Below are 27,141 nucleotides of genomic sequence, written 5' to 3'. Positions count from 1 at the left end.
CATATTAACAACTCTAAAAAAAAAATGACAAAACTCATGAACAGATTTCTGAGGCAGGATATATGCCAAGTTTTAACCTCTAAGGAATATTGTACAATTCATTTTCATAAAGCAATTTTTCAAGAAGAAGTTGACATACTTTAATTCTATTTGCCTTAGCTGGCGCCACTCAAGACTTAGAAAGCTTAGAAGACAAGAAAAGCAGCTAAAACTATCACCATACAACACAACAGGTTATAAATTCAGCATTTTTGGTACAACTTTGGACTCATTTCAATCCATCTAAAAATTAAAGACCTTGTACTTGGACTTGATAATCTAGTCTTAAGTATCCAACTGTGAAAGTTCAAAGCTCTTTGCCTCTGTGGAAGTCTTGGACCCCGATTTAAAAATTTAAATTAAAACATTTTTTATATTCCTTTTTTTGTAAGCTTTCTAAGGAACGCATATACTCTTTGCCCATGATGGGCAAAGGTTACAAGGACAATTCACAATGAAGGAAGTGCAACTGGTAAACAAAGAAATGGAAGACAGATGCTCCTTGTTGATAAAGAAATAAATATAACTGAAAACAGATGAAGTATTGTTTTAAAAACATAATAAAGTTATGTTTTAAAATGCAAAACAGTCTAGGAAAGTGTGGTAAGGCTGGCACTTGCACTTTGCTAGTAGCACAATGACAAATACAAGTCCTTTGGAAAGCCACTAGGCAATATTATATAGGCAAAATATATTTATACGGTATTTCTACTCAATCTATTGTAAGAAAATAATCAAAATTATAGAATGTACTAAAATCTTTAAAATTTAGGTATGGTTAAAAAAATCATAGGCTTATTACTTGCAAAGCATCTTATTTCTGTAAAGTGATTATACATATATTTAATGTATGTTTTATAAAACACGCAGACTCAAATATGTATATAAAATGTCTGTAAAGACACACACAATTATGTACTAGTGTAAATCTTTAAGCTAATAATTTTAAAACTTCTTTCAGAAAATATACATTAATAACCCAAAAGTTATTCATTATGAGATAAGGCTCAAAATGGATGTAATCTAAATATTTACACCTCAGAATTTTGTAGTCTCACAGCTCCCTACTGGGTAAGAAATCCTCCTCCTACTGGGAGGATTGTGAAGATCTGGGGAAACCACAATCAGGTCTCCAGATACAGAAATTAGAGACAACTGCCCAAAGCCAGTGGGGACAACTGCCCATGCAGGTGGAAGGAATCAGCTTGGGATTGATGCACCAGGGCCACAAAATAACTCTCTACTGAATAAAACGGTGCTCTTTGTACTTCATGAACAAAGGACCTAGGTTTACCTCTCTCTAACAAAGGAGCTAGGAATCTGGAACAATGCCACTACTTCACGGAACCTGAAGAGCTCTAGTGTCTTAGCAAGCCATCCAGGGACAGCTGAAGGGGTTGCCACACTCACACGAATTAAATAGCCATAGGCACCCAAATGTTAGCCACATGCAGATGCTATATGCATCTTCTTTTTCATGATACAGAATATTTTACTTATTTATGGGGTACATGTATAGAATGTATAACAATCAAGTCAGGGTATTTGGGGTATCTATCACCTTGAGTATTTGTCCTTTCTATGTGTTGTTATCATTTCAAGTCCTCTCTTCTAGCCACTTTGAAATATACAATACATTGTTGCTAACTATAGTCACCCTACTCTATTAAATATTGGACCTTATTTCCTCTAACTGTATGTTTGTACCCACCAATCAGCCTCTTTATATAAGCCCCTCCATCCCCACTCCCATGCACACACACTTCCCACCCTCCGGTATCTATCATTCCACTCTCTGTCTCTGTAAGATCAACTCTTTTAGCTCCCAGGATTGAGAACATGTGGCATCCGTCTTTCTGTGCCTACCTTATTGCATTTAACATAATGACCTCCAGTTCCATCTGTGTTGCTACAAATGGCAGGATTTTATTCTTTTTATGGCTGAATGGTATTCTGTTATATATAAATACCATATTTTATTTATCTATTCGCCCACTGATGGACAGTTAGGTTGACTGCCTATCTTTGCCATTGTGACTAGTGCTGCAATAAACAGGAGGGTGCAGGTATCCGTTTGATATACCGATTTCTTTTCCTTTTGATAAATATCCAGTAGTGGGATTTGCTGGATCATATGGTAGTTCTATTTTTAGTTTTTAAAGAAATCTCCATACTGTTCTCCATAATGGTTATACTATTAAATACATTCCCACCAACAGTGTACAAGTGTTCCCTTTTCTCCGCATCTTCAGATGTTTTTTATCTTTTTAATAATGGCCATTCTAAGCAGGGTGATTTGGTATTTCATTGTGGTTTTGATTTGCATTTTTGATAATTAATGATGTTGAATATTTTTTCCATATATCCATTGGCCATTTGTATGCCTTCTTTTGAGAAATGTCTATTCATGTCCTCTGTATACTTTTTAATAGGATTATTTATTTTATTGTTGAGTTGTCTGAGTTCCTTATCTATTCTGGGTATTAGTTCCTTTTTGGATGAATAGCTTACAAATATTTTTTCCCATTCAATAGGTTGTCTATTCACTCTGTTGATTGTTTCATTTGCTGTGCAGAAGCTTTTTAGTTTAATGTGATCCTATTTATCTATTTTGGTTACAGTTGTCTGCACTTTTGAGATCTTAGCCATGAATATTTTACTTAGACCAATGTCTTGAAGTGGTTTTTTTCTAGTAGTTTTATAAGGTTCTGGTCTTACATTTAAGTCTGTAATCCAAGCTGAGTTGATTTTTGTTTATGGGGAAAGGTAGAGGTCCAGTTTTCATTCTTCTGCATATAGATGTCCAATTTTTCTAGCACCATTTACTGAAGAGAGTGTACTTTCCCCAGTGTATGTTCTTGGCACCTTTATGGAAAATTGGTTAGTTGTAAATACATGAATTATTTCTGGACTATTTCTGTTCTGTTTGTCTATGTGGCTTGTTTTGATACCAATACCATGCTGTTTTGGTTACTATAGACTTGTAATATATTTTCAAGTCAGGTAGTATTAAATTTCACAGTTCTGCAGCATATATTCCATAATATGCTGCTACTGTATCAGAAATGTGTCCAATGCAACATAGTGAATAAGCAGCAGCCCTGGGGAGACAATCTCAGAACTTTTGCTCTCTGTACTGCTTTGCCCTTGGTTCTTTTTATTCCTTTGCTACTCTACCCTCCATCATTTGAGGGTAGACAAGATAGAAACAGAAGGAGCAGGTGGCCAGCAGCAGCTGTAATGATGTCGAGGATGGAACAAGTTGGCATCAACTAGAGATGCCAGGTCACCGAGGAAATGGTAGGTAATTCACAGAAGAGACATCAAAATACCTCTAGATGTCTAAATTTGCAATTCTATATTATGACTTTTCTGTAAAGTTACTCTCACCAAGACTTTAAGTAACAGGGTGGTTCACCAAATAGATTTGATTCATATTACAAGTAGAGTTCCCCCTCAATATTTTCAGCAGACCAGTTGTGAAAATATACATTTTTCTCATGCATGCACACACAAAGGGAATATGAATAAATGGGGTTTATAAAGATATTTATGTTGCTTAAAAATCCTGAAACTTTCCACAATAGATCCTTAAAATAAAATTGCAGTATAATAGTGCTGTGTCAAACAGTCTTATGACATAAAAATTTAGTGTCCTCAGTTTAAATTTCAAGGTAGAATAGAAAAAACATTTAATAAAATTATAAGCTTTATTGCCACACTAAAAAACCAAACATTAAGAAACTAAAAATTTTAATTTTGCTACATTTTTTGGCATGTTTATCAATTATTTTGCCTCTGTTTACTGTACAGTCTTTGTGAATTCAGATTTTGAAAACATTAACAAACTAAAATTAATCCAGAAATGCTCAAGTAATTTCAGCCTTGTGATAGTTTCTAACTACCCAACCTTTTCTCCTAGGCAAATGTTCCAGTCTCCCTCCTTAAAATACATTATCTTAAACCTTTCATTTATGAATTCCTGCAGAATTACTTAACATATTGAAATAAAAGGCTTTCTTTTCAAAATACACATTCTCTCTGCCCACAACACTATCAGCACAAAAGGTCATTTATTAAAGCTATAATATCCCACCCACTTAGTGAAAATAAATACAATAAAACAGACCGTAATTCCCTAGCCCATCAACCGACTCGATTCAAAATTGGGTGGCTCACCTGACAGTGGCTATGGAAACGTGTGGGTAAAGTATTTGGAAGCTAAACACAAAGCATAGGTTCAGTAAAAAAGAGCCCCTCCCAAGAGGCATATAACCTCTAAGGAGACAGGTGACAGATGTGCCCATGGACCAAAATAAAATAAAGATCTGGCCAGCCACGCTGGGAAGGAATTTAAACACAACAAAAGCTTATGTTAGCACATGTTGGTGCCAAATGTATTCTGCAATCATTAAAAGTGCAGCATTTTGATGAACTGAAGCAGGAAGTCCTGGAATTGAAATGAAAACCTAAACATCTACCCTAGACTGCCTGCTGCAAATTCTACCCACATTTTGCCACAGCACAGGCTAACATTGTATTATGGCAACAGAATTAAGATTTTTCTGTAATTTCATTTTTAATGAATGGTAGGAATGAACACAAAGCCTTGCATCAGCACAAAATACCTTTTGAACATCTCCCCAAGAGTCAAACCAGGTGTCAGGAGAGCCTAAAGTAAAAGATGAGGAAAGGGATCATGAAGAAAGAAAACATGTTAGTAAGCAAAAGTAAAATAAAGATAATTCTTGTTATTAACTCTGGCCAAGTCTAAACAAACATTTTTTTTTTCTCTTCCAGTTATTATTGAGTCATATGGCCACCGGCAGGAACTGTTATCACTTCATTTTCTGCAGAATGTTTCAGAAACTTGAAACCTCCCACACTTTCCCCATGTGAATACTCTGGATTTTTAAACAATCATGAAGTGTTTGCTTCTAAAACTGAATACATTTGACGGCCTGGTGGTACAGCTGATCCATCACATACTGTTTAGTGGGCAGAATGGAGGAAAAATACCAAAATGTTACTAAACCAGAGAGCTCAGTGATGAAAAAGTTATTATGGGACAGTTGCATAGAACAATAATTTTAAATAATTAAAATTATTATTTACATTAAGGCCGTCTATAGTGTACTTGTCTGTTTTGCTATTCAGTAACTCAAAATGAGGAATATTTGCAAGAGCACAGCCAGAATTGCTAGCAGTAATGACATTTCAAAAATGTGTTGCAATCTTCTTTGTATTATTGGCTCACATTAAGCACCTTCTCAACCTGTACAGAACCGTGAGGCAGAAGAGGCCAAGTTAACTGTCAAGCATTTCACCCACATTCTATCAACAAGAAAAAAATATCTAGAATCTGAAAGTCTAGTGTGTGCTGCTAGCTTGGTAATAAAATGAATCCTTGATTTTTCTAGGTCTGTTTTCCAAATAAAATGCCTATTTTAGATGTGTGGTTTGTTTTAAACAGAATCTCTCCTAAAAAATCATAATTGCTAAATATCATCTTTGAAACAGAGATAGCTTTAAGGAAATCTCTAATCCTGATAGATCCATACCAATGTCTCACAAGTCAACATAGCAAGGCACAACTTCCTCAAAGTTACACGTTGTAGCCACCCTAGAACATTTTGATTTTGCTGTTATAACTGTTATCTTCAATTTCACCTACCAACAACTTGAAGGGAGTTCTGCCTTTTGCCACTCACCTGGCTAAAGAAAGAGCTTTGTCCTGACTGGATTTCCTCTCAAACCAGTCTACTACTTTCTGTGCTAAGGGCTGGTTCTTAAATGTTCTCAGAGGTGGTCATTTCTGCTTAGCAGATAAAGTGTTGGATTTTGCCTAAAAGGAACTCAGAATGTAAAACACCAGGTTTCATAACTCCAGCCAAGTTAAGTATGTGTGTTTTATAACAGACACTCGCCAGAAATGCAAATTATTTCTACAAAGTTCTAATCCTGTTATCAATCCCTTGAGACATACCCCCTTTACCCTTGATCCCTCCCCTGGCTACGGTTCTACATTTTTATTGCATGTTTTAAAAAAGAAAAACACTAGTAAAGCTACCCTAGATTCTGGTTTAGGAGTCCCAAGAGATGACACTGAGGTGTGGACTTGAGCGGTTTTCTAATTAAAAAGTCAGATGGTCTGTTTCTCTTAGAAAAGCTTCAACTCTCAGTGAATGCTTTGCTCATAGCTTCTTGGCCAAAGGCCATTTAGCATCTGCCTCAACAAAGCCCTTGCTGAAGTAGGGTCTAGCAAGCCATGGAGATTCAAGATAGCAAAGAAGAATGAAGCTGGAAATCTGAAGAACCTCTCCAAGCATAATTCTGAAAGAAAATTTTACATAAAAAAGCCTAATTGAAAAATTTTAACCAATAAACGAATAAGGAAAAACCAAATACATTGAACTGTTTTGGCCATTGATGAAAATACCAACCACAGTTCCTTTCTGATAAAGTTTTTTTTTTTTTTTTTTTAACAGAGGCTTAATATTAACATATCTCCTTTGTGAACTCCTCAAACAATTGGCATCAGCAGTGTTCTATGGTGTCTGTGTTTTCTGCTGTCAGCCGTTGGTTCTTGCTTTAATTTCACTCGTAGCAATTTATATACCTTTTTAAATCTTGAATCATTTCATCATTGTAGCTTATGGGTTTTTAAAATATTTATTGTAATGAAAAACCATGCATCTTACCAGAAAAATGCATATTTTTTTTTACCAATTTTTTCCAGCCTATGGATCAGGGGACCCTTATAGTAATTATATATCCAGACTCTAGAATAACTATTTGAGATTCATTTGGGGCTGTGGCATACATCACAGTCAGAATCCAAAAGGGAGGCTCAGAATAGAGCTACTAGAAGTCACTTTCCTACATTCTTCATCTAGAAAATTATCTTTTGTGGTGACCTTACTCTAATTAAACTCTCTGAAAGTCTAGGAACTTAGATGTTACAATGGCCTCATCAGATGCTTGTCTAGATTATAACAAACAACAGTCTAATAAGTGAGTAAAAAAAATAGATTATAACAAGGAGTAGAGTCTTAAGTCATTTATGTAAAGGTAAGTAACTTCTACACACTGTACATAATAAATGTAGACCACTTTTTGTGTTTTGGGGCTTCATCTGTAAAATCTATTAAGATAGACCTTGCCAGATATTTCCTTAAATATGAATAAAAACTATCATGGAGTACATAAAATATAAAATGAAATTTGTATCGCCGTAAGATGCCACTCTGATAAATGCTTATTTCCATTGGATATGGGCATGATTCAGACTATAAGAAAATCTAACCAGTTGAGGAGTCAGCATTTTGCTGATTTCACTCTTTTCATACACAGAAAGCTGCTTGATTTCACAGTTAGCAGAACTCAGTAACAGCTTAATTCTGAAGTGATCCTTAATTGAAAACTTTATAAACAATGTAGTAAAATTAAGAAGTAAATTCTTTACCGTTAGTGATTAATAAATCAGCTATGCCCACTGAAAACTGGCCAAGGCAAAACCATGAAAAGGGAAAGACATTTGAATTAGGCCAAACAAAGTTACACGATTTTGAAGAAATATAACACATATAACCTCCAAGGGCCCCAGAACTTCTTTTAATTATCTGCCTTCAATTAAACTGCCACCATCTGTAAGAGTTTTAGAGTGGGGATGTTCTGTGCCAACCTTTGAGGTCAAAGTTCTATAGTAACTTTAGAGAATTCACACAAACCAGAAGACTAAGATAAGCAGAGAATAATCTAAGTGTCCAGAGAACAGCCTGGTCTCCCCAAGAACCTTCAAGGGTGTCTGAATTGTCCCTGGTTACTCTAAAAGCAGGATCTCTCTTCCATTTCCAGACCCAGGACAAATTTGACTTAGAAGCCCTGGGGACAGTGGAAAGTTGATGCCCTCTAAGTTAGGAAGGGAAAAATGTACTGGCTGAACAGCTAAAATGTCTTGCTTCAACCTACATGAACATTCTGAAACTATTAATATTTGCAGTACTATGATCTAACACCCAAAACTCTTGAAATTTCAACATCTTATGATCTCCTAAGAGATATAACAGTGTCATCACATAATTTAATTACATAAAATTTCAATAAGCTTAATTTCTTCTACATCATAAGTACCATAAATTAAGATCTAAATTTAGGATACTAGGCTCCCTGATAAGTACTGGCTTATGTAGCCTGAAATAGCACCAGGAAATAAAAATTTTAAACTAATTTTTTTCTTTGTTGATAAAATGAAACATACTTAAAATACTAAAATCTTTTTTGCCTCTCTTAGGAAAATTCACATAACAGGACACCAAAGTTTATTTTCCTGGTCAACAGGAACTATATATTTGCTTTTTCTAGTTCATGGGTAAGGTTAGTTTTGGCTAATAACTAATTCTGACTTTGTTGTCATTAAAAGGAACAGATGCTAAAACATTAAAAAAAAAGTTTGAATGCATGGACAAGCTAGTTTTGAAACAAAGATATAAAATGAACTTAAATTGTGAGTTTTTTTTTTTTTTTTAATTTGAGCTATCTTTGTTTCTTACCGGGCTTCCATCTCCAGTAGCGGACAAATGCACTAATTTTCTCAATATGGAAAATGCTAGCATTAAAGCCAAATAAAGTTGGGTTTAAGATAATTACACTAGATTTTCATCAAAGCAACTTGGTACTCATCAAAATTCAATCCCAGTTAGCTGATGAGATTTCATCAGGCTGCTTAAGAAGCAGGAAAATAAACAAAAGTGGAGAGACAATGAAAACAATGTGACAACTGTCAAACAAAATGCCGAGCACAACATTGAACATTTCCCTAAAGGCAGCGCTGAAAATACCAATCCCCTCTCCCTCCTTCCTCCCTCCCCCACGCATGCGCACAAATGCACCATAAATTGTCACATATTTTGAATTTTTAGCCATCTTTAATTATGCATTCATCACATAATACTGATTGTGGAAAGTTTTGTTGCTAAGTACTGAAGGTTACATAAAATATCAGCCATTCGAGGACTGTATGGTTAAAGAGAAAACTTTTGAAACATGGGTGCTTAAGAGGTCACCACCCTTGTTTGAACTCCTTTAAGCAAGTTCTTAATAAATGTAAGCTATTATAAAAGGAATGGTTCACATTAGGCTACTACCGATGTTACAGTTTTGCAACTAGATATGCTCACATGTCGTCCGCCTGGTGGAAAGATTTCACGTAGTTCTTAGTATGTACAGGTCTTATGTTTCTGATAAAGCAGAAGCAAACTAGTAACGGCAATACAGAGTGCACTGCTTCAAACAGTGCTACAGAAGCTAGCCAAATAACTCTTAATTCAAAGCATATTTGATGACTGTATTAAGTCAATCTGTGTGCTTAGAGTTGACAATTATACCAAATAGAGGAAGATCTGAAATGCAACAGACACTTGACATTGGAGGCAGAAATTACTTTAAATTACTCAAGTTAGCAATACCAGTCTCGACATGTAAAATACAAGAATACAACAAGAAATCTTTGCACAGATGCAAGGCAGAGGCATGTGGCTTTCTTCCACAGGTTTTAACGTAAGATGAAAAGAAGAAAGGGAGAGGGCCGGGGGAGCCTACACAATGTACGTCTTACCTGTATCAGTACTCAAGTGCTTTTACTAGTTCATCAGAGGTTCATTTCCTTTAGAATTTTTAAGAAAAAGGTATAAGCACTCAGTATTTTAGAAAACAGACTCTTCAAATCAGCCAAAGTCTGTTGTACATTTTCTATTTGTAAATCCAATAATCAAAGATTTATTACTAATATAAGCCTTGACCTTTACCATTAACATTGTCTTGGACTGGACATTCTAATAACTAAGTTAAGATATATCAATGACTAAAAGTGATCATAGGATTACATCACCAAAAAAGACATAAAACCTATAAGGATTTTATCCTAGGGACAAGGGAGGTTAAAAACAGCTGAATAAAATGTTGAAGAGCCAGTGCATGATAAAATAAAGTTTTGTTTGGGGACTATCATGTGCTTGCCTACCTTATACCATATGTAACTAAATATCATTTGTATACCCAAATGAAAGACTGTAAACTAGCTAAAGGAAGGTTTTTATTATTATTATTAGTCCATCGCAGAATCTTGCAGAGTCCACCACAAATAGGAGATATGTTATTGAATCCATGTGAAATTTCTGACCGCTATTTTGAGAGGAAACACTGCAAAAATAAAAGCCCGATCACCATAGAGGTTACACACAATGACATAAAAAAAATCCTAATTGCATTACCTCTGAGGAATTCCTAGTGATTACTATGGGTTGAAAGACAAAGAGGCTGTTTGGGAGAAAAAGCTCTAGGTTTGATGTCTAAGCAGGAACTAAGCTTTGTCTTTACCACCTACCATCATCACAGGGAATTCACTCAGCCTCTTGGCACCCTAGCTTCCGACATAGAAAGGAAGGAATGAAATGAGTACATCTTAAAGTTCTATTTTATAGGAAGACAGGCTCTTTTTACAAAGGAAACTCATGCATACCAGAATCTCCAACACGTCAAAGAGAAAAAAAAATAAAGCTGCCTTGTTCAACTCAGGCGGAGGGGCCAGATCCCTATGTGCCAGGCCTCTCCCCAAGCTCTGAGAAAAACCCATACACCATGATATCCCCCGCATAGAATCGAGTCTTATCATCCCTGAATCTAGATCTTGAATTTCCTTCCCTTCTGTGAGTCTCACCCTCTCCTTAAGATTTAATTGCTGATATACAATGGGTTTAAGGAATTGCATTTCCAAAGCAAAAACGTCTTTGAGTATAGACAGAAAGGTAACACAGATCACCGAATTTGTTATACCTCTGTACCCACATTTCTAACGTTAGGCTCATGACATTCCTATGACTTGGGTAGCTATTTTACCTGCTATACACTATATATCATGTCCTACTCATGCTTTAACTTCTTATTGAATATTCACATACTCAGGCTTGAGGTTTGTAAATGAATCACCACAAACAGGCAGAGACTTCCTCTTCCCTGTGATAATTCTTCATCAACTCAAATTCTTCTGGCAATGGCCAATCTCAGAGACTCAACTTGGTAGCCAACTCTTACAGATTTTAAACGACCTCCCGAGTTCATTCCTTCTCCTTATTTCTACTCCTTTTGCCCAAATGTTTTGCCCTTTTGCTCCCTGACATATTATTTTAGCAGACTATCCATATTTACATAAATATTAGACTATACACATCCCATATTACACATCCCATTTCATACTTTTGCTCAATCCATCTTCACTCTTTGCTTCTTACCCCTTTTCACTTATTCAGTCCTCCCATGATTCCAGGTCTGTATTCTGAAGTCTCACCTCCCTCCACAAGCCACTGTTAGCCTTTCATAGATCTTAGAACCTTCATCCCTCTCAACCTTTGAGGCTTGCTCTATACTGGGCCCCTGTGCTAATCAGGACACTCAATGGCTGTTCCCACCAATTTTAGAACTTAGTGTTGTTTCAATTTTGCCACTTAGATGACACTACAAATGAGATGAAACAAATTTGGCTTCGTACATGATGACACATGTGTTAGCTGGAATGCAAATTAACTTTTACTCCCCTCTGTCCAACAGAAGTTACAGCAATATTCTGGGTAAAAAGAATAAAAAGGCTTCAAATAGAGTAGGGACAATAGAAAATAAGGTGAATAGACAGCTGAGGCACAGGACTGTGTGAGTAGTTATTTAAAAAAAAAAAAAATACACTTTCTGATGCCTCACTCTGTGCAAGGCAAGGTATAAATGATGTTATTTAATCCTTGTAACAACCCTACGAAGCAGGCATCTGTCACTATCCGTAACATAGATGCATACACTAAAGCTTAGATTAAGTGAACCTCTCTAGTTTGCACACTTTCAGGTGGCCAAGCAAAGATTTGAGTCCTGATCTGAATGTGGGGAAGAGATTCAAAAACAGGGCTGAGGGCCTGGGTAATGGAAAGCTAGTGACAACTTTGTAAGCATGGCCACCCCAGGAAAATGAGGTTTCAGAAAGAGTTTAGCTATGCTTAGTTGTGCATGCTGGCAGGACATCTAGGGAGAGATGCCCACCAGTGGACCAATCTGTGGCACTGAGCCTAAGAAGGAAGATTCTCATCTGAATGATAGTTGAAGATGTGAGGTAGGCTGAAATCAATGCAGAGTGAAGAGGCCAGAGTAAGCCAGCTATGGGAAGGATGGAAAATACTGCATAAGTAATAAAAGAATTACAACAAAATATAGCAGAATAATAAGAACTCATCCATTTGCACACATGTTCCTTTACTAATCACAACAATCCTATTCCACATCATCCCCCTTTCACACATAGCTAAGCTTTGGGAAATTAGGTCACGATGTCATTCAGCCAGTAAGTGGCTAGGACCAGCATATACCAAATTTAAAACTCTATTTAAATTTCAATTCTGTTTTTTCCAACATACAAACATTCACCTTCTTGGAAGGTGTGAGATAGAAGCTAGATGACCACTTGTCAGAGATGTCCAAGGTAGCAGGAAGAGTCATGAGCAGAACGGGTTAAAGGATTAGAATGAGGAATAAATACATGGCACATTGCTTCCCATCCTATGCCACAAATGCTGCATATTGATTAACTACACGGTTTTCTCCTGAACCCAACACTTAACTCAGAATCCTTCTCAACCCAAGGTTCCAGGCAACTGCTAGTACCTGACATGCTAGAATAAAACCTATCTTAGATTTTACAATTGAAATTGGGCCTTGCAGAAACATTTTCATCCCCGTCCTGAATAATATTTGATTTGTGTACTTTAAATTTTCAAAGTACTGCAAGCTGGTAAGGGAAGCCCATTAGGAGGTTAACATGGCAAGCTAGAAAATAGGGACTAATACATCCAAGAATCTTGGTAAATGGCAAATGAAAGTAGTAGTTAGAAACAAATATAGTTCACTTAGGGTGAAAGCAGAATGTGCCTAGATTTTTTCTTAAAAAAAAAAAAAAAAAAAAGAAAAAACTGCACAAATACAAACTAGGGAATGCCTGGCTTAGAAAATTGGCAGAAAGAGATAAAAGGGTCACAGTGGCTTGTAAGCCAAGGCAAAATCCTGCACTCTTTAGAAAAGCAAGCATAACAGAAAAATGCGTAAACATCAGAACCCATGAGTGTTTTCTGGTAATTCTCCCATTAAACTCAGGCTGCTCAACACTCTGCCCCAAATCTGGGAGGCAGAGTTGAGCCTCTTACTTCCACCTGATTCAGTCACTTACATCTTCGATCAGCTTTCTACTAACATACCTCCACACTCAGAAGTCACCTGTACTCTCCAAGTGTACAAGGAGAAATTAAAAACTTTTGCTCTCCATGGACACGCTTCACAGTCAGGCTGCACTTTATATCATTTGCTATGGGCTTTTGCAACTGCCATTCAAAACACCAAGCTTTAACAGGCTCATTAGCTCACCCCCCTCAGATGCATCAAGCACATTCTGGTGTCTACACCACTCCTCAAAATGTCCTTTCTAAAATGATCTCCCCCTTTTGAAACATGCTTTCTACCCACCCCTCCTAATGTAAGTTTTGGTTTTAAGGAAACATTCCCTGGCCACTACTGTTAAAAATGATACTTTTCCCCCATATCAGAGCTTATAACAATATTTAATGTTTAAAAACTGAACTTTGCTTCTCTTGTTAGTTTGTGATGTGCATTTTCTTCTTCCCTAACTTGACTATAAACATCTTATTTGTACCACTTCCCCCTCCCAATTTTTACATTTCTTTAGCATAGTAAGTAATGTATAGTTCAACAATTAATTTGATGAACCTACAAACATTGCAATAGAAACATCACAGATTGCTTGAAATCCCAGCTCCAACACTGGATTATCTTGGGGAAGTAGGTTCAAAAGAGAAATGAGAAGGCACCTTGTAACATATTTAAATAAAGTCAATTCAACTCAGTAAGCATTTACTCAAAATCCACTTGGTTCTCGCATAACAAATAGTTTTGACACAGATTAAGGTGGTCAAAGGCCAGTCTTGGAGAAGAAACAGAATCAGAAAGGGTTATCTAAAATATTAGTGCAGGCATTGAAATAATTATCAGAAATAACTCTGCATCTACATACATAACTCCTGATCTAAGGATACATCTCGCTATCTAGAAACCATGTTTATTGACAAGTTTGAAGGGTAACTATCCCCCACCAAGACAATAAATCTGCATGCTTTATTAGATTCTCTAGATGCTATGAAGTTCCAAATGTATTCATTATTCACTAAAAGAACCTACTGGAGGATTCCAGTCAAAAATAACTGGTAAGTTAAAAAGTCCTGGTTTTGTATTCCTCATACTTCTATTGAGCCACATTCAATTCATAATTATACCTTCCACTTTCATTCAGGCATAAACACCAAGCTGTCTTCTGCCTTCTGGAAACCCAGATGGGACACAGGTATTATTGGAGACATTTTCACCATCCCACCCATTCCCCTGGATGTGATTCCTCATTTGAGAAATCTGTTTAATTCTGTAGAAATCTGTTTAGTGTTTGTCTCCCTGTGGAGCTAGAATATTTTCTGTGAAAATTATCATTCATTTCCTCAATTCTATGATTGATGTAAGTCCCACCTCTTCTACCACCACACAAGTGCATAATTTAATGTGTCTAAAAATGGAATGAATATTCGTGTGTGTACATGTAGTATGTGTATATGCATATACATATTGTGTATGTATACATACATGTGATTTTTCCCTCCAAAAGCTATTATCAATATATTTTGTCATCATTTATTTTAAATTAACATTGAAAGAACTACATCTACTTTTCCCCTTTACCTGACAGCAAACCTAAAGTCAAATTTTTGGCTCAATTATTTCAACCAACATGGATTCATATGACCTATTTTCTTTATCAGTCCTGAGCTTTCATTCTAATTTAAGTTTTTCCTAGTTTTGATCTTTTCACGTTTTGGTTTTATTTTACCGTGTTAGCATGTATCCTTTTATGCTGTCACCAATTCCTTTGAGTAATGGTCAGGATTTAAGGGCATAGCGTCAATTATTAAATGTCTCTTGACAAGTTCAAATATTGTATGCCTTGTTTCTAAGGTCCTCACATACAAGAAAATATTAACACAGAGAAATATTAGGTCTAAGTGAAACATAAACAGGACAGTTGCGAAGCCAAAACAACTGCCTTTACCTTTTTAGGTTAAATTAATTATAAAAATGTTTGCCACCTCTCTGTTACACAAAGTAATTTTTATCATCTTAACCACTTCTGTGTGATGACAGCATGAATCATGCTGGGATTCTTGTAAAACTCTGTCATTCTTTCCAATGTTCTTTCCGCCTTCCGATCCTGGAGGATATCCACGAGCACAGCTCTAGGTCAATCCAGTAGCTGCAGAAGTATTACAGGAAATCTAAATGAGCAAACCGCCTGCTCTCTTTTTATCAACACCATTGAAAGATCCCCGAGAGGTGTCTGATGAGGAGACTAAGTTGTTCGAAGGAATATCAGGGGATTTACTTAGGACTTTCTTATAAGGGAAAAAAAGTCTCCTGTAAGTTGGGGGGGGCACCAGAATCTACCACTGACACCATGTGTGTCCTATTAAAGTTGTTTTTATTTTGGAGTGTTGTAAAAATTGTTTTATATATTTTATATTAAGATCAGAGTAGCTTAACTGCTGTGTAAAATTCATAAAAGAAAGACCCTTTTGGAATTTTCCTGTTTTTGCCTTGTTACACATAGCACTTCAGCCCTTCGGTGGCATGTGCAGCTGAGAAACCGTTTTTACAAGTACCCATAAAAGAGACTAGTACTTGCTGCCCCCGACAATAATGAGGTGGGGCCGGTAGAGATTCCAGACGGGAAGCTGTAGAGAAAGGCACAAAGGTGTGGCTTGTGTCACTAGCTCCCTCCCTCCCTGTGCCCTCTAGGAAGCAAGGCTGGCACCAGGACAGGCTAAAAATGGAAAAAGAAGTTGTCTTACGTCCACTCCTTCAGAGGCCGTTAGGCTCTGCGTCATGAGTGCTCTGCGCCCCCTTAGATGTTCATGTCTGTATGTCTGTGTCTGCGCTCAAGACTGCCCTCGGTTTGGAGCCCACTCTTCTGCTCCCCCACCTCCTCAGGCCCTGACCCCTCTATATGTGAAAATTCCTAAATCTGAAAGCAATCATTGCTTGAGGGAAAACAAACAAAACAAAACTACCACTACCACTAACAGGTGCCAATGGTTATCCTCTGCCCACTTTCCAGGAAAGTAAAAAAAAAAAAAATTAAAAAGTCGGGGGGTGCAGAGCTGGGGGGTCTGGGGAGGGAGCGGATACTTCTCAAGATACTGTGAAGACCCCTGAAGTAGGAATGTCAGACCTTTTCTCTATGGAGAGAAATGTTCGTAAGCAGATGGATCTTTGTTAAACAACTTTATGTAATAATTATACATTAACATTTAAAAAGTAACAACTTATTGGTAACCCTCCCAGTATATAATCACTAAAAAGCTAAACAGTACAATTAGCTTCCATGAATCCAGAGTACCTGGAAAATAGCATTATTTGCTTAGTTTAAAATGACTAACTCAAATTATTAAATTTTCAAAAAAATATAATAAAGCTTTCAGTATCACAAACCGAAGAGCAACAAGAATTTCCCTTTAGGTGCTCTCATCTTCATATAAAAATTTTAATATTGACATTTCTGACAAACTTAAAAAAAAAAAAAAAAGATTCTCTTATTCTCTCTTCCAAACTACACTTGAGGTCGGCATGTATAAAAGCAGACCACATAAATTGCAACTCAAATGTAAACAAAATGTAGAAAAACAAAGAACATATGTCCAAAGCATATTTTCTTGACCCTATCCCTACTGCAAATGTGCCTATTTCCTGCTCTCAGTTTAATCCATCACAATCTACAACCATCCTTAGTTATATTATCTAATACCTAGTCCACATGTTGCTGTCAGTTTATGTACAGAAAACATAGATTAGAGAGGTGTTATTACTATTACCTTTAAAAAGTAATGTTTGCAGAGATTAAGGTTCTAAGTTACTAATTAATATTTTCTATTATTTCCTACCAAGTTAAAAGCCACTTTGGGGGGGGGGGGAAGATAATGATCAGGTAACAACTCATAAGAAGAATATGCTCAAATTCAAATAGCATACAGTAGCAGATTTCATATTTAAATTTTAGCACTGTACTAAGAAAATTTGACTGAAGAGCTTCAAGAACTGCTATATGGTTACTAACAACCACACTATGGCAAGATGAGGCAGCCATGAGCAAGAGGCAAAAAGCTATTCCAGCCTATGTCAAAGCATCGCCTAAATTACTCTTAAGAGTCTGACTGCTGAAATGTGCCAGAAAGAAAACCATGCTGGGCACAGAGCCATCAGATGTGGGGCGGGGGTCAGATGACTCAGGGCTTCCGTGTAGGCTGAGAAGCAATCAGCCAGAGATTGAAGAATCCAGGTGTGGCTCAGCACAAGGCAGCCCCCTCTAGAGTGCCACCTTTGAAAGACTACAGATGGAAAGAACAATCCTGAAGCCACATTTTCCCCCTAGAAACTAAGGACCGATGACTCTAAAGGAGAAGAGGGCCTTAACACCCGCAGGTGAATCAAAGCCAAGCTCATGGCTCAATCCTCTGCACCACACAAGGACCTTTGGAGTACATTTCACTCGATATTCCAAATTGGAAGATGTCAGGGGGTGGTGGTGATGGAAGGGTATTATATTTTTTTTTAAGTATTTGTAGAGCAAAAGTAAAATAGTATTTCTACATGGAAGGAGAAATAGTTAAAAATTGAGTATTTTGATGTTGGACAACCATGGCTTTATCTTTGATCTTTATCATAAGGAACAAGGAAAAGGCACACAAAATCTTAGGTTTCCCGGGCAGCAAGAAGATGGTTCCACTCATGGCTCTCCCACTAATAACTTGTTATGTATCACCGTGGACCAGTCAGAGCTGCCCTGAAGCTCAGTTCGTTCCTCTTCCCTAAAATATGGGGGACAATCAAGGATATTCACACACACATAAAAAAATTCCCTTAGATCTTCAAAATATCTCCATCTTTCAGATCTCTGATCAAATGTTACTTCCTGACCACCCTACATAATAGTACACCCCCAAACCATTCACTAGCTCCCTAACCTTTATTTTTTTCACAGCCCTTGTATCCACATGAAATTGTTTGCATTCATTTACTTATTTTTGCAGTTATCCCTGCTAGAAAAACTCTATAAGGACTCCTTGAACAATCCCATGCCTAGAGCAATCCTAGAGCAATGATTGGTATGTACAGTGCTCAACAAATATCTGATGGAATAAATTAAAATTAGCTGTCATGGAAATTGTCAAAACAAGGCATCCCATACACATAGGACAGAATATTTCAGGTTGAGGTTGTGATGTTGGTCGGCCCTGTGAAAGAGTGAAAGATTACAGCCACCTATAGATAACATTTTTCCCCCATACATGAGCATCCTCCAATGTCATACCTTGGCAACCACGATTTTGTTCTTCCACTTATGTCATTTAAACATGATAATAGCATGTTTATGTTTTTCTATTAAGATATTGCCGAACATACAACATGGCCCAGACTTGAAATTCTTTCCATTTAAAGTTTCAGGTTATAATAGAATAAATTAGTCCCAACAGGATTAATTTTACTAATTAGTATACTCAGGGAGGGGGCAAGGGGAATGGAGACAGTTATATATTTGCAATGAGTACAAGCCTTCATTTTTAAGTAATTCACTCTTATTTTCACTTGTTTCCTACACTCACTGTCCAATATTTTTTTCTGTCATTCATTATCCATCTTTTTTTTCCTCCATGGTCTTTTATGCTCCCTTTTTTTTTCTCTTTTCTCATTCTCTATACCTTTTGCCATATTGGCAGCTAAACTATAGGTCATATGCAGATACAAAAAGGATCTTGTTTAGCCTTTGAAGTTTGGCTACCCAAGCAGAGTCCTTTCTGAAGTAGAAGTTTGGAAGCTGCCGACGTATAAGGCTTAGCAAACCCACCGTGCAGCTACAGGGAAAGTGTTCAGATCTTTGGTTGTGAAGCTATGCTCTTGGGCTTCCAAATCTCTTCCCTCATCCTTCGCATGACAACCATAGAACTTGCCCACATCTTTTGGCAATTAATCCTAGAATTATAGGATTTTAGAACTAGACTGGACCCCAGAGATCACCTGCCTCAATACCCTCAATTTTACAAATGAGGAAATGGAGCCAAGAGAGGTTAAGTGACTTGACAGGGTCACCGAATTAATGAGTTGACAGGATACAGAGACCCAGACATCAGATCACCAGATCAGCCCCTGAAAAATAAGTGTTGGAAAAGTCCAAGAAACCTGACAGGTTACGTCATCGATACTGAAAGAAAAGATAACTGATCTATAAAAGAAAATTTTGGGAATGGATACCCAGTACTTCAAATGTAAATCAATTCACAACTTAGGGTATTTCCAGATAGTCTTTGATTTTTTTTTAAAGCAAATAAGCATATGGAAATTAAGGAAAAAATAGGCTAGAGCATTACTATTACTATTTTGGGTTTTTTTTTTTTTAACCCTTACAGTCATTTATTTTTTAATATGTAATAGTTTTCAGTGTAATATCTTATACACTAGTGACTATTCCATTACACTGACCTCTAACTTATGCCTCTCAGTAATCGAAAGCAGCTGATTTTAATGTGCTGCTGCCTTAGTGTGAGGGCGGTTAAGGCTGCGTTTGTGCGCAATCAGGTTAAGATTGGCTCCAACAGGAGAAAAATCCATACATATGTTGAAAAGATCTAAAAAATGCCTGTATTCCCAACCTGATTATGACTTACATTTTTGCATGGTTTGTCAAACCAGATCACTGAAATCAAATCAAGATGTAAGAAGGGATATAAAGTGGTTTTCTTCTCCATTCTTCCATTAATCACCGTGACCTACTGAAGAAAGGAACTTTTCCCTCTCTCACCTGAGGCAAGGTGGAATACTCTACTGGAAGTTATGCCAATTTTTATCAATTGGTGCTCAAGTTACAAAACTAATTTTCTAGTTTTCATTTCTTTGTAAACAGAAGTCATTTTGTTGCAGAATAATTTAGCATTTCTATCAACATTATATTTTAATTCCTTTTGAACAAACAAAACGTATTTCAATATAACTTTGAAAACCTGCTGAATTTAGAGGCTATATAAAAACTGATTTTATTAAACTGAACAAGTAGATACAAGGATTAGAGCAATAGCTATTCTTTCCTAATAAATAAACCTTGGTAAAACCTAAATACAAATTAAATCAGAGTCTATTACTGGTTTACTTGTCAAAAAGAAAATATTAGCAGATTATACATAAGCATTTGTTTTGGCATAATTTAAATTGCTGACAGTCTGGGGTTATATTCCATTAAGACAGTGTACTCTTGTTGGTAGCATAAAAAATACAAATGCAATAAACATTAAGGTTAACAATCTAGCTGTTATCTGGAAAATTCTTAAGCAAGACTGGGGCTAGGTCAAAATAAAGAGAATTGGAGGGGAGGGAAATGTGTTGGCTCTTGTTACACACGAGCATGTTTGTTATATGGGCATTTTTGGTTTAATTTTTGCTATTAACGTAAACCACAATTGGGAGACCACGTTGCTGGAAGAGGAATGGGGGGAGGGGCTAGTTACATAAACAATATACAACAAAGAAAGTCTTTATTTCCAATACCTGAATACATCAGGTTTGTTTTTAGGCAGAAGGTTGCAGGTTAAATGCTCTCAGCTATCCAAGAAGTGGCTTATTAGTTTTGTAAGAAAATATTTTCTTATATTTTGACTGAAAAATACCCAGTTTAAGTGAACAAAACCATCCTTGTTAGTGAAAAGCAGACCCAAAAAAACTTTGTTTCAAAGACCCAGTAAGGAAAAGCAAAACTAATTCAAGAGGAAAAGCTGCTTTCCTAATAGTAGCTTCTGAATCTGGATCTAATAGTTCTCAAAGGCCAACTGGAGTCTTCAAGTCTTAAAGTTTTGTCTTTTCTCCATGGATCGTAGACATTCTCTATGAGGCAGCGTAATACCGACATAAACCCATTTTAAGCAGATATATATATTCTCTTTCTAGGCTATAGTCATTAAGCTGAAAAGCTATGCCCCGACAGAAAGAATGAAGGCAAAAAAAAGTTCTGATTATTTTATAGGGCAGTTTTCCAAACATAACTTTGTTTTTTGCATTTTCTGTTTTGTGCACTAGAAAATCCCAACTTCATCACTGGCAATGTAGAATCTGCTAGTGATATGATAAATGGTAACGAGTGATCACTGCTTTCAGTGGCACGGTGACAGTGCTAAGAATTGCATTCAAAGTACTAATTCAGCTTCAGCCAGCACCTTAGCTATGTACCCTTCTTCTAATCCTGTTATTACAGAATAATTACTGCAAATCAGCACAATTACTACGAAGATTTGAATAAACACACACATACCAGTAGCTGTTTTCTGCAAATTATTATCAAAACAAAGAGAAACGGCTAATTGTGGTAACATTAAGACAACGTTTATTCCTCCCAATGTTTGGGCAAGTTTGTTTTAAGTTGTCATCTTCAATTAGTAAGGATGCAGATGATTTCATAGATTCTATAAACCTTTCTAATCTAAACTCTTCTCAACCGAAAGTTGGCTGCTCCCCTGACAGCAACATCTGCAAAGGCCTGATTTCATAAGAACCCACTTTTATGATACATTTGCAAAAAAAAAAAAAACACACCAAAACAAAACAACCCCACACTTCTAAAAATCTCATTTTATAAAGCTCATTTCTCATGTATTCTTCTAAATTATTTTTAAGGTATCATGAAAGTAAATGCAATATTCACTTTATATTCTGCACAACTTGAGCATTTGTTTCTAAGTAAGTACAACAGAATTTTATCCCCTCAACAATGTTATTATCTATCAGGTTTTCTTCGCAAACAAATACTTTCTATTGGGAGGGAAGGTGCTGAGGGAGGGGAAGCATTCAGAAAGCGCATAGCACACGGTAGCGATTATATTCAAACCTACCTCCTGGACAGTGCCGCATGGTCATCTTACATCTCCTGGATTCGGCAATGGTTGGACATGGTATTGTGTCTTTTGCTGGCTTTTTAACAATTTGCCGTGTTCTGGTTTCCAGACCCCATTTAAATCCACATGTGCGATTATTTCTGCTGCATGTTCCCCATTCGCTCCAATGACCAACTTCACATCCTTCTAATAAAGATTAAAAAAAAACACACACACAAACACAGATAACAATTTGGTATCCATTTGCTCCACTGTCAGATTCATATAGCAGTGTTTATCCACTCCCCATACTTTTAAATATGAGAAAGTGGTACAGCCCACTAACACCTATACTTGTCTTTTGGGAACTTTAATTCTTTGAACCATAAGATACTCTCATCTACAACAGACAAATGTCCCATAAGAAATGAAAAAGCTGTTACTTTCCATTTGTCTTAGTTCATTTTTTTTTGAAGGATGCTACTGGTCAATTCTAATGACACTGAAATGTATAATCTTTAAAAGATTTAAAAAGTAAAAACCTAAATTAGAAGACACTTTTATACTACGACAGAAGACAAAAATTTTAATTAATTCTGAATGTCTCCCAATTAAAATAAACAAAAATGTTTTATTTTGGAAATGCTTGATGAAAAAGGTAGGGAACTTGTTTTGCATTTTCTTATACCACGTTGGTTAACTGCTCTATGCTTTCAACAGGTGTCTGGAAACCACAGTATGTATTTCTTATTCTCTATATACTGGTGTTGTACATTACTACAGTTTGAAAAGTAAACAAACATGATCAGATATTTCAAAACGTGTGTTTTTCCTAGATATGTAAAAGCTTTTAGCAACTCCTTTGGTAAGTACATAATAGTGGAAAAGTAAGCTACCCCCCAACCGCTAGGGAAGTGAAGGAGGGAAGAAAAGGATAAAGATATGCCAAGTTAAATTTCCTCTTCAACCTCACCATCAAAAAAAGCCCTTTCACAATAGTGGATGAAGACTCAAAGCCCGAGTCCACATGCAATTAATATTTCAGCTTTCTACACTTCAGCAGGCACCATAGCTCTTCTTAGATTTTTTTTCAAAGCCATTTCAGATTTTTATTTGGGGGAATGTATAGGACTCTATTTGTAATATGTTTATAGTGAAGGATTTCACCAGCATTTCCATTGAACATTTGTAATGAGTGTGAGACTCGTCTCTCAAAAGAAAATTCTGCATTCTGAATATGCTCTTCTAGTGACTATTTTTAATAGAGTGTCACCTATATGGATGTACTAACTCACACATAAATGGGAACATAAGTGTACTATTTCAGCAATATTTCAGTAGAAAAAAGGCCAACTTTTAAGCCTCTGTTTCAAGGGATGAAAAGTCTAATTTATAACAGAGCTCTGTTGTATATCATATCAAATATATAATGTCACATAAAACTCAGGGCAGGGGAAGAGGGAGACGTCATTACACCTATGAATTAGATTTAGACATTCATCAAAATGTGCCCACTGACAGATCTTTATCTTTTAATCCGGGGTATAAAAATGCCAGAGTATTTTACAAACTCTCAGAAGAACATTTATAAAATGTGTATTTCTAATTATTTTTTTCACAAATAGCATATATGTGTATATTATGCATTCTAGGTATCTAAATATAATAAAATTGTTTTAACGTACTTTGCAACATGCAGTGAATCATCAACAAAAGATAGTTGGTACAAAAAATTTCTTTTCAATTGATTTTATTTTTTGTTTTACATGAATGGCCAAGAAAGCAGCTCCAAATTCACATAAATAGCAAAAGCAATAAAGTAGGTAACCAACATGGTACTGCTTGAAAAATTTTTCTCTCTAAACAGTGTTTTTCTCTAAGAGTTACTAATTTATTAGATAAGAAATGGATGAACTACACAGATGATAAAAACCTTTATCAGCAAGTAAATAGGTTAACCCAACAATTGGCACAACTAATAGATTTTGTAGCAAGATATAATATATGAGACTATTCATTGTCATGATGCCTAAACAATTCAGAAAATCAGCAAAGAACTTAATTTTCAGTTCTAACTAACAAGAGAAGCAATTTGTTTTTAGGTTAAATATATTCAAATACACAGTTTCGAGAAACAGGTGTTAAAAGTTGCAGTTTGAGAGTTCCATTAAGAAGTACTCACCCACACATTCCATGGTTTCATCTAATGGTGCAAAACCATCTGGACATTCGTCAAAGCAACGGCCTCTATGCAAATAAAAGCCTACTTTGCACTTGGTACAAAAGTCTTTGCTAAAGCAAGAATCACAGTTTTCTATTCTGCATCCTGAAAATTTTAAAGAGAAAAAGAGAACGTTTCAGCCAAAGATATTTACCTGTTTTGCGAATAAGTATCACAAACTCACTGGTTAGCCCAGTTGAAATTCTCATGGTCAGAGAAATATTGTTCAACTCATTTGCTTCCTAATGCCATTTCATTCTAAATCATCCCTACCTCTTCCAACAGCTCACCACATCAATAAACTAAGAAAGAATGCCAGCACGGGGCCCCGTGCAGCGTATGACCCTTTAGAAATGTTTGCAAATCCACATGGATTAAAACAAAAAAAATTAAAAAGAAAAACAAAACACCCCCACTACAAATGACATTGCTGCCAGGAATGAAACCTGTTCTGTGCTTCAGAAAACCTACAATGGGAAACACAAAGGCAACACTGTAATCAGTGTTTGGGGATAGTAAATGAGTTAGAAATTTTAATTTTGAAAACATTTTTAAATACATGGTCTATTATCTAGGTGGTCCCCAACCCTTTTGGCACCAGGGACTGGTTTCATGGAAGACAGTTTTTCCACAGAGGGCGTACGGGTGGAAGGACCATGGGGAGACCAAGATCAGGCAGTGATGCACAGCTGGACTCCTAACAAGCCACATACCAGTACCAGGCCACTGCCTGGGGTTGGGGACCCTGCAGATCTAGGGCACTGGTCAATGCTGGCATCTGCTTTCATCAGAAGGTGATTTGACTTGGGTGGGAGGGGGGAAGTTTAGGTCATTTTGACCTTTAATGTGCCAAAGTCTTTACATACATTTCCACTGATTCTTCACAACAGTCCTACAAGGTAGGTAGTAGAATCTCTATTTTGCAATTAACTAAGCTGAGACTAAGAGAAAGTCACATAGCCAGCAGTGGTTGAATTGGTTCTGAAAGCCCCTAAAACCATCTGCCTTTTTTTTTTTTAAATTTTAAGTTTTTTTTATTTCAGAACATTATAGGGGTACAAATGTTTTGGTTACATGGATTGCTTTTGTACTGCTTGAGACAAAGTTGTAAGTGTGCCCATCACCCAGATAGTGTACATTGTACCCGTTGGGTATGATTTCACCCATTCCCTTCCATCTGCCTTTTAGAGCCATTCTCTATAACTCATTAACTGATGTCTGCTAGGAACAGTTTGTGAAACACATGTGCTTTCAGGTCTACTCGATATGGGTTTGAACACCAGCTCTGTCCTTATCAGCTCTGTGACTTTGGACAACTGCATGCCTCTCTGAGCTTCTATTCCTTCCTGTGTAAAACAGGGATATCACTGACCTTACAAGGCTATGGGAGGGATTTGTAATATATATAACTTGACTGGCTCATAATAGGTAGTCTGCAGATAAAAGCAACAGTGATTTAGAAACACATATCTTTCCACTAAACCACATATATTACAACATGGGATAAAAAGAAGCCGTAATATAGGCTTGTATTCTAGGCCAGATTCCCTGGTGGGGCAGTAACATTCCTGCCAGAGATCACTGACATGTACAGGTGAAAATAAATACACTCTAAACCACTCTTCAAGGAGAGGAAAGGAAAGAAGGTTGGAGGATTGGTAAATTGAAAGGTCAGGTTTTCAACAGATTATAGTACATTATTACTTGTAATAGTTTTAACTGATGGCAATTAACAGCATGTAAAGTGCTATGAAAACTTCACATCCTATTTATTCATTTAACAAGACTCGAAAACTATATTTGGTGCTTTCAGGATTCAGAAGAACTTTAAAATATAGAGTTCCTGTAAGCAAAAAGATAATAATGGAGTGAAAATGCAACCAAATTTTGAGTCTAACGAGGTTTCTATGTATTAAATTACCACCATGAAGTAGATAACTCAACTTCTAAACTATTACCAAATTTACAATTGAAATGACGACCATGGGTGGGTTAAAGTCCACAGACAAATTACAACATTACTCCTTTAGGAGGGAAGAAAAATGGTAGGCATGGAAGAACAGTTTGTCACTCCATAGAAGGTTCATTTGTAGTCTTCAATACTGTAACCTGTATTTTAATAAAACAGTGGTCTATAGCTGGTCAGTAGCCTCTTAATCACGGTCAAAATACATGACCATTATGTCCGCAAATTGTTAGTTTTCTTGCTACATTAAAAAAAAAAAAAAAAAACAACAAGCAGCCCTTTCTGCTATAGAGTTATTTTCCAAGAAATGATAAGCATTGCAAAGGATAAAACAGAACTAAAGGGTGAAGAGAAAAAGCATTTATATTTTTTTTAAAAAGAGCACTCTACACTTTGTAAATCAGCTTTAAAATATGGCCTGCACCAATAAGCTTTTTGGCCAAAAAGTTATAGCAATAAGCATTTGGAATTAATTTTACAAGGTCCTTTGCTGATCTTTATTGTTACTTGTAGCTCCTTTTCCTCCTTTCATTGCATGCTCCTAACACCAGTTTACAGAACGTGATTTTCTGAAATACCTATCATTCTCTGTAAAGTCCCTCAGGACTTCTTCAGGCAAAAATTTGCTAGAAGAAAGCTTAATTATTTGTTCTCAAATTTAAGTAGAATACAAATATGATACCTTCAAATTGTAGAATTCTAAAGCCACTTAAAAGCACAAGGTGAATTATAAGTAATGAACCAGAAAAAGCTCTAAAGCCTATTGTTAAGTTTTAAAAAAAAATGCCAGTTGCAAGACATATATGACACAATAAAGCCATATATGCAAGCATGCAGTCAAGGGTATGAAGTAGTTTAGAGAAGTT

General features: G+C 36.3%; 1 protein-coding gene across 3 annotated transcripts in view; it reads right to left on the bottom strand.

The window, feature by feature from the left end:
* RSPO2 (R-spondin 2) overlaps nt 1-27,141 on the bottom strand; it is a 138,639-nt gene that overhangs the window by 26,893 nt on the left and 84,605 nt on the right. For 2 of the 3 annotated variants that reach the window (XM_069466096.1, XM_069466097.1), the window contains exons 3-4: nt 24,271-24,414; nt 22,107-22,295 (exon numbers count right to left, since the gene is read on the bottom strand). In XM_069466096.1, the coding sequence (XP_069322197.1) occupies nt 22,107-22,295; nt 24,271-24,414 (333 nt within the window). The remainder of the gene's footprint in view (nt 1-22,106; nt 22,296-24,270; nt 24,415-27,141) is intronic. The other variant, XM_069466098.1, reaches the window with a different exon arrangement.

The sequence above is a fragment of the Eulemur rufifrons genome, chromosome 3, assembly GCF_041146395.1.
Source record: "Eulemur rufifrons isolate Redbay chromosome 3, OSU_ERuf_1, whole genome shotgun sequence".
NCBI classification, from domain to species: domain Eukaryota; kingdom Metazoa; phylum Chordata; class Mammalia; order Primates; family Lemuridae; genus Eulemur; species Eulemur rufifrons.
Note: the sequence above shows the minus strand (reverse complement) of the source record. Positions and strands in the feature narration are given on the sequence as shown.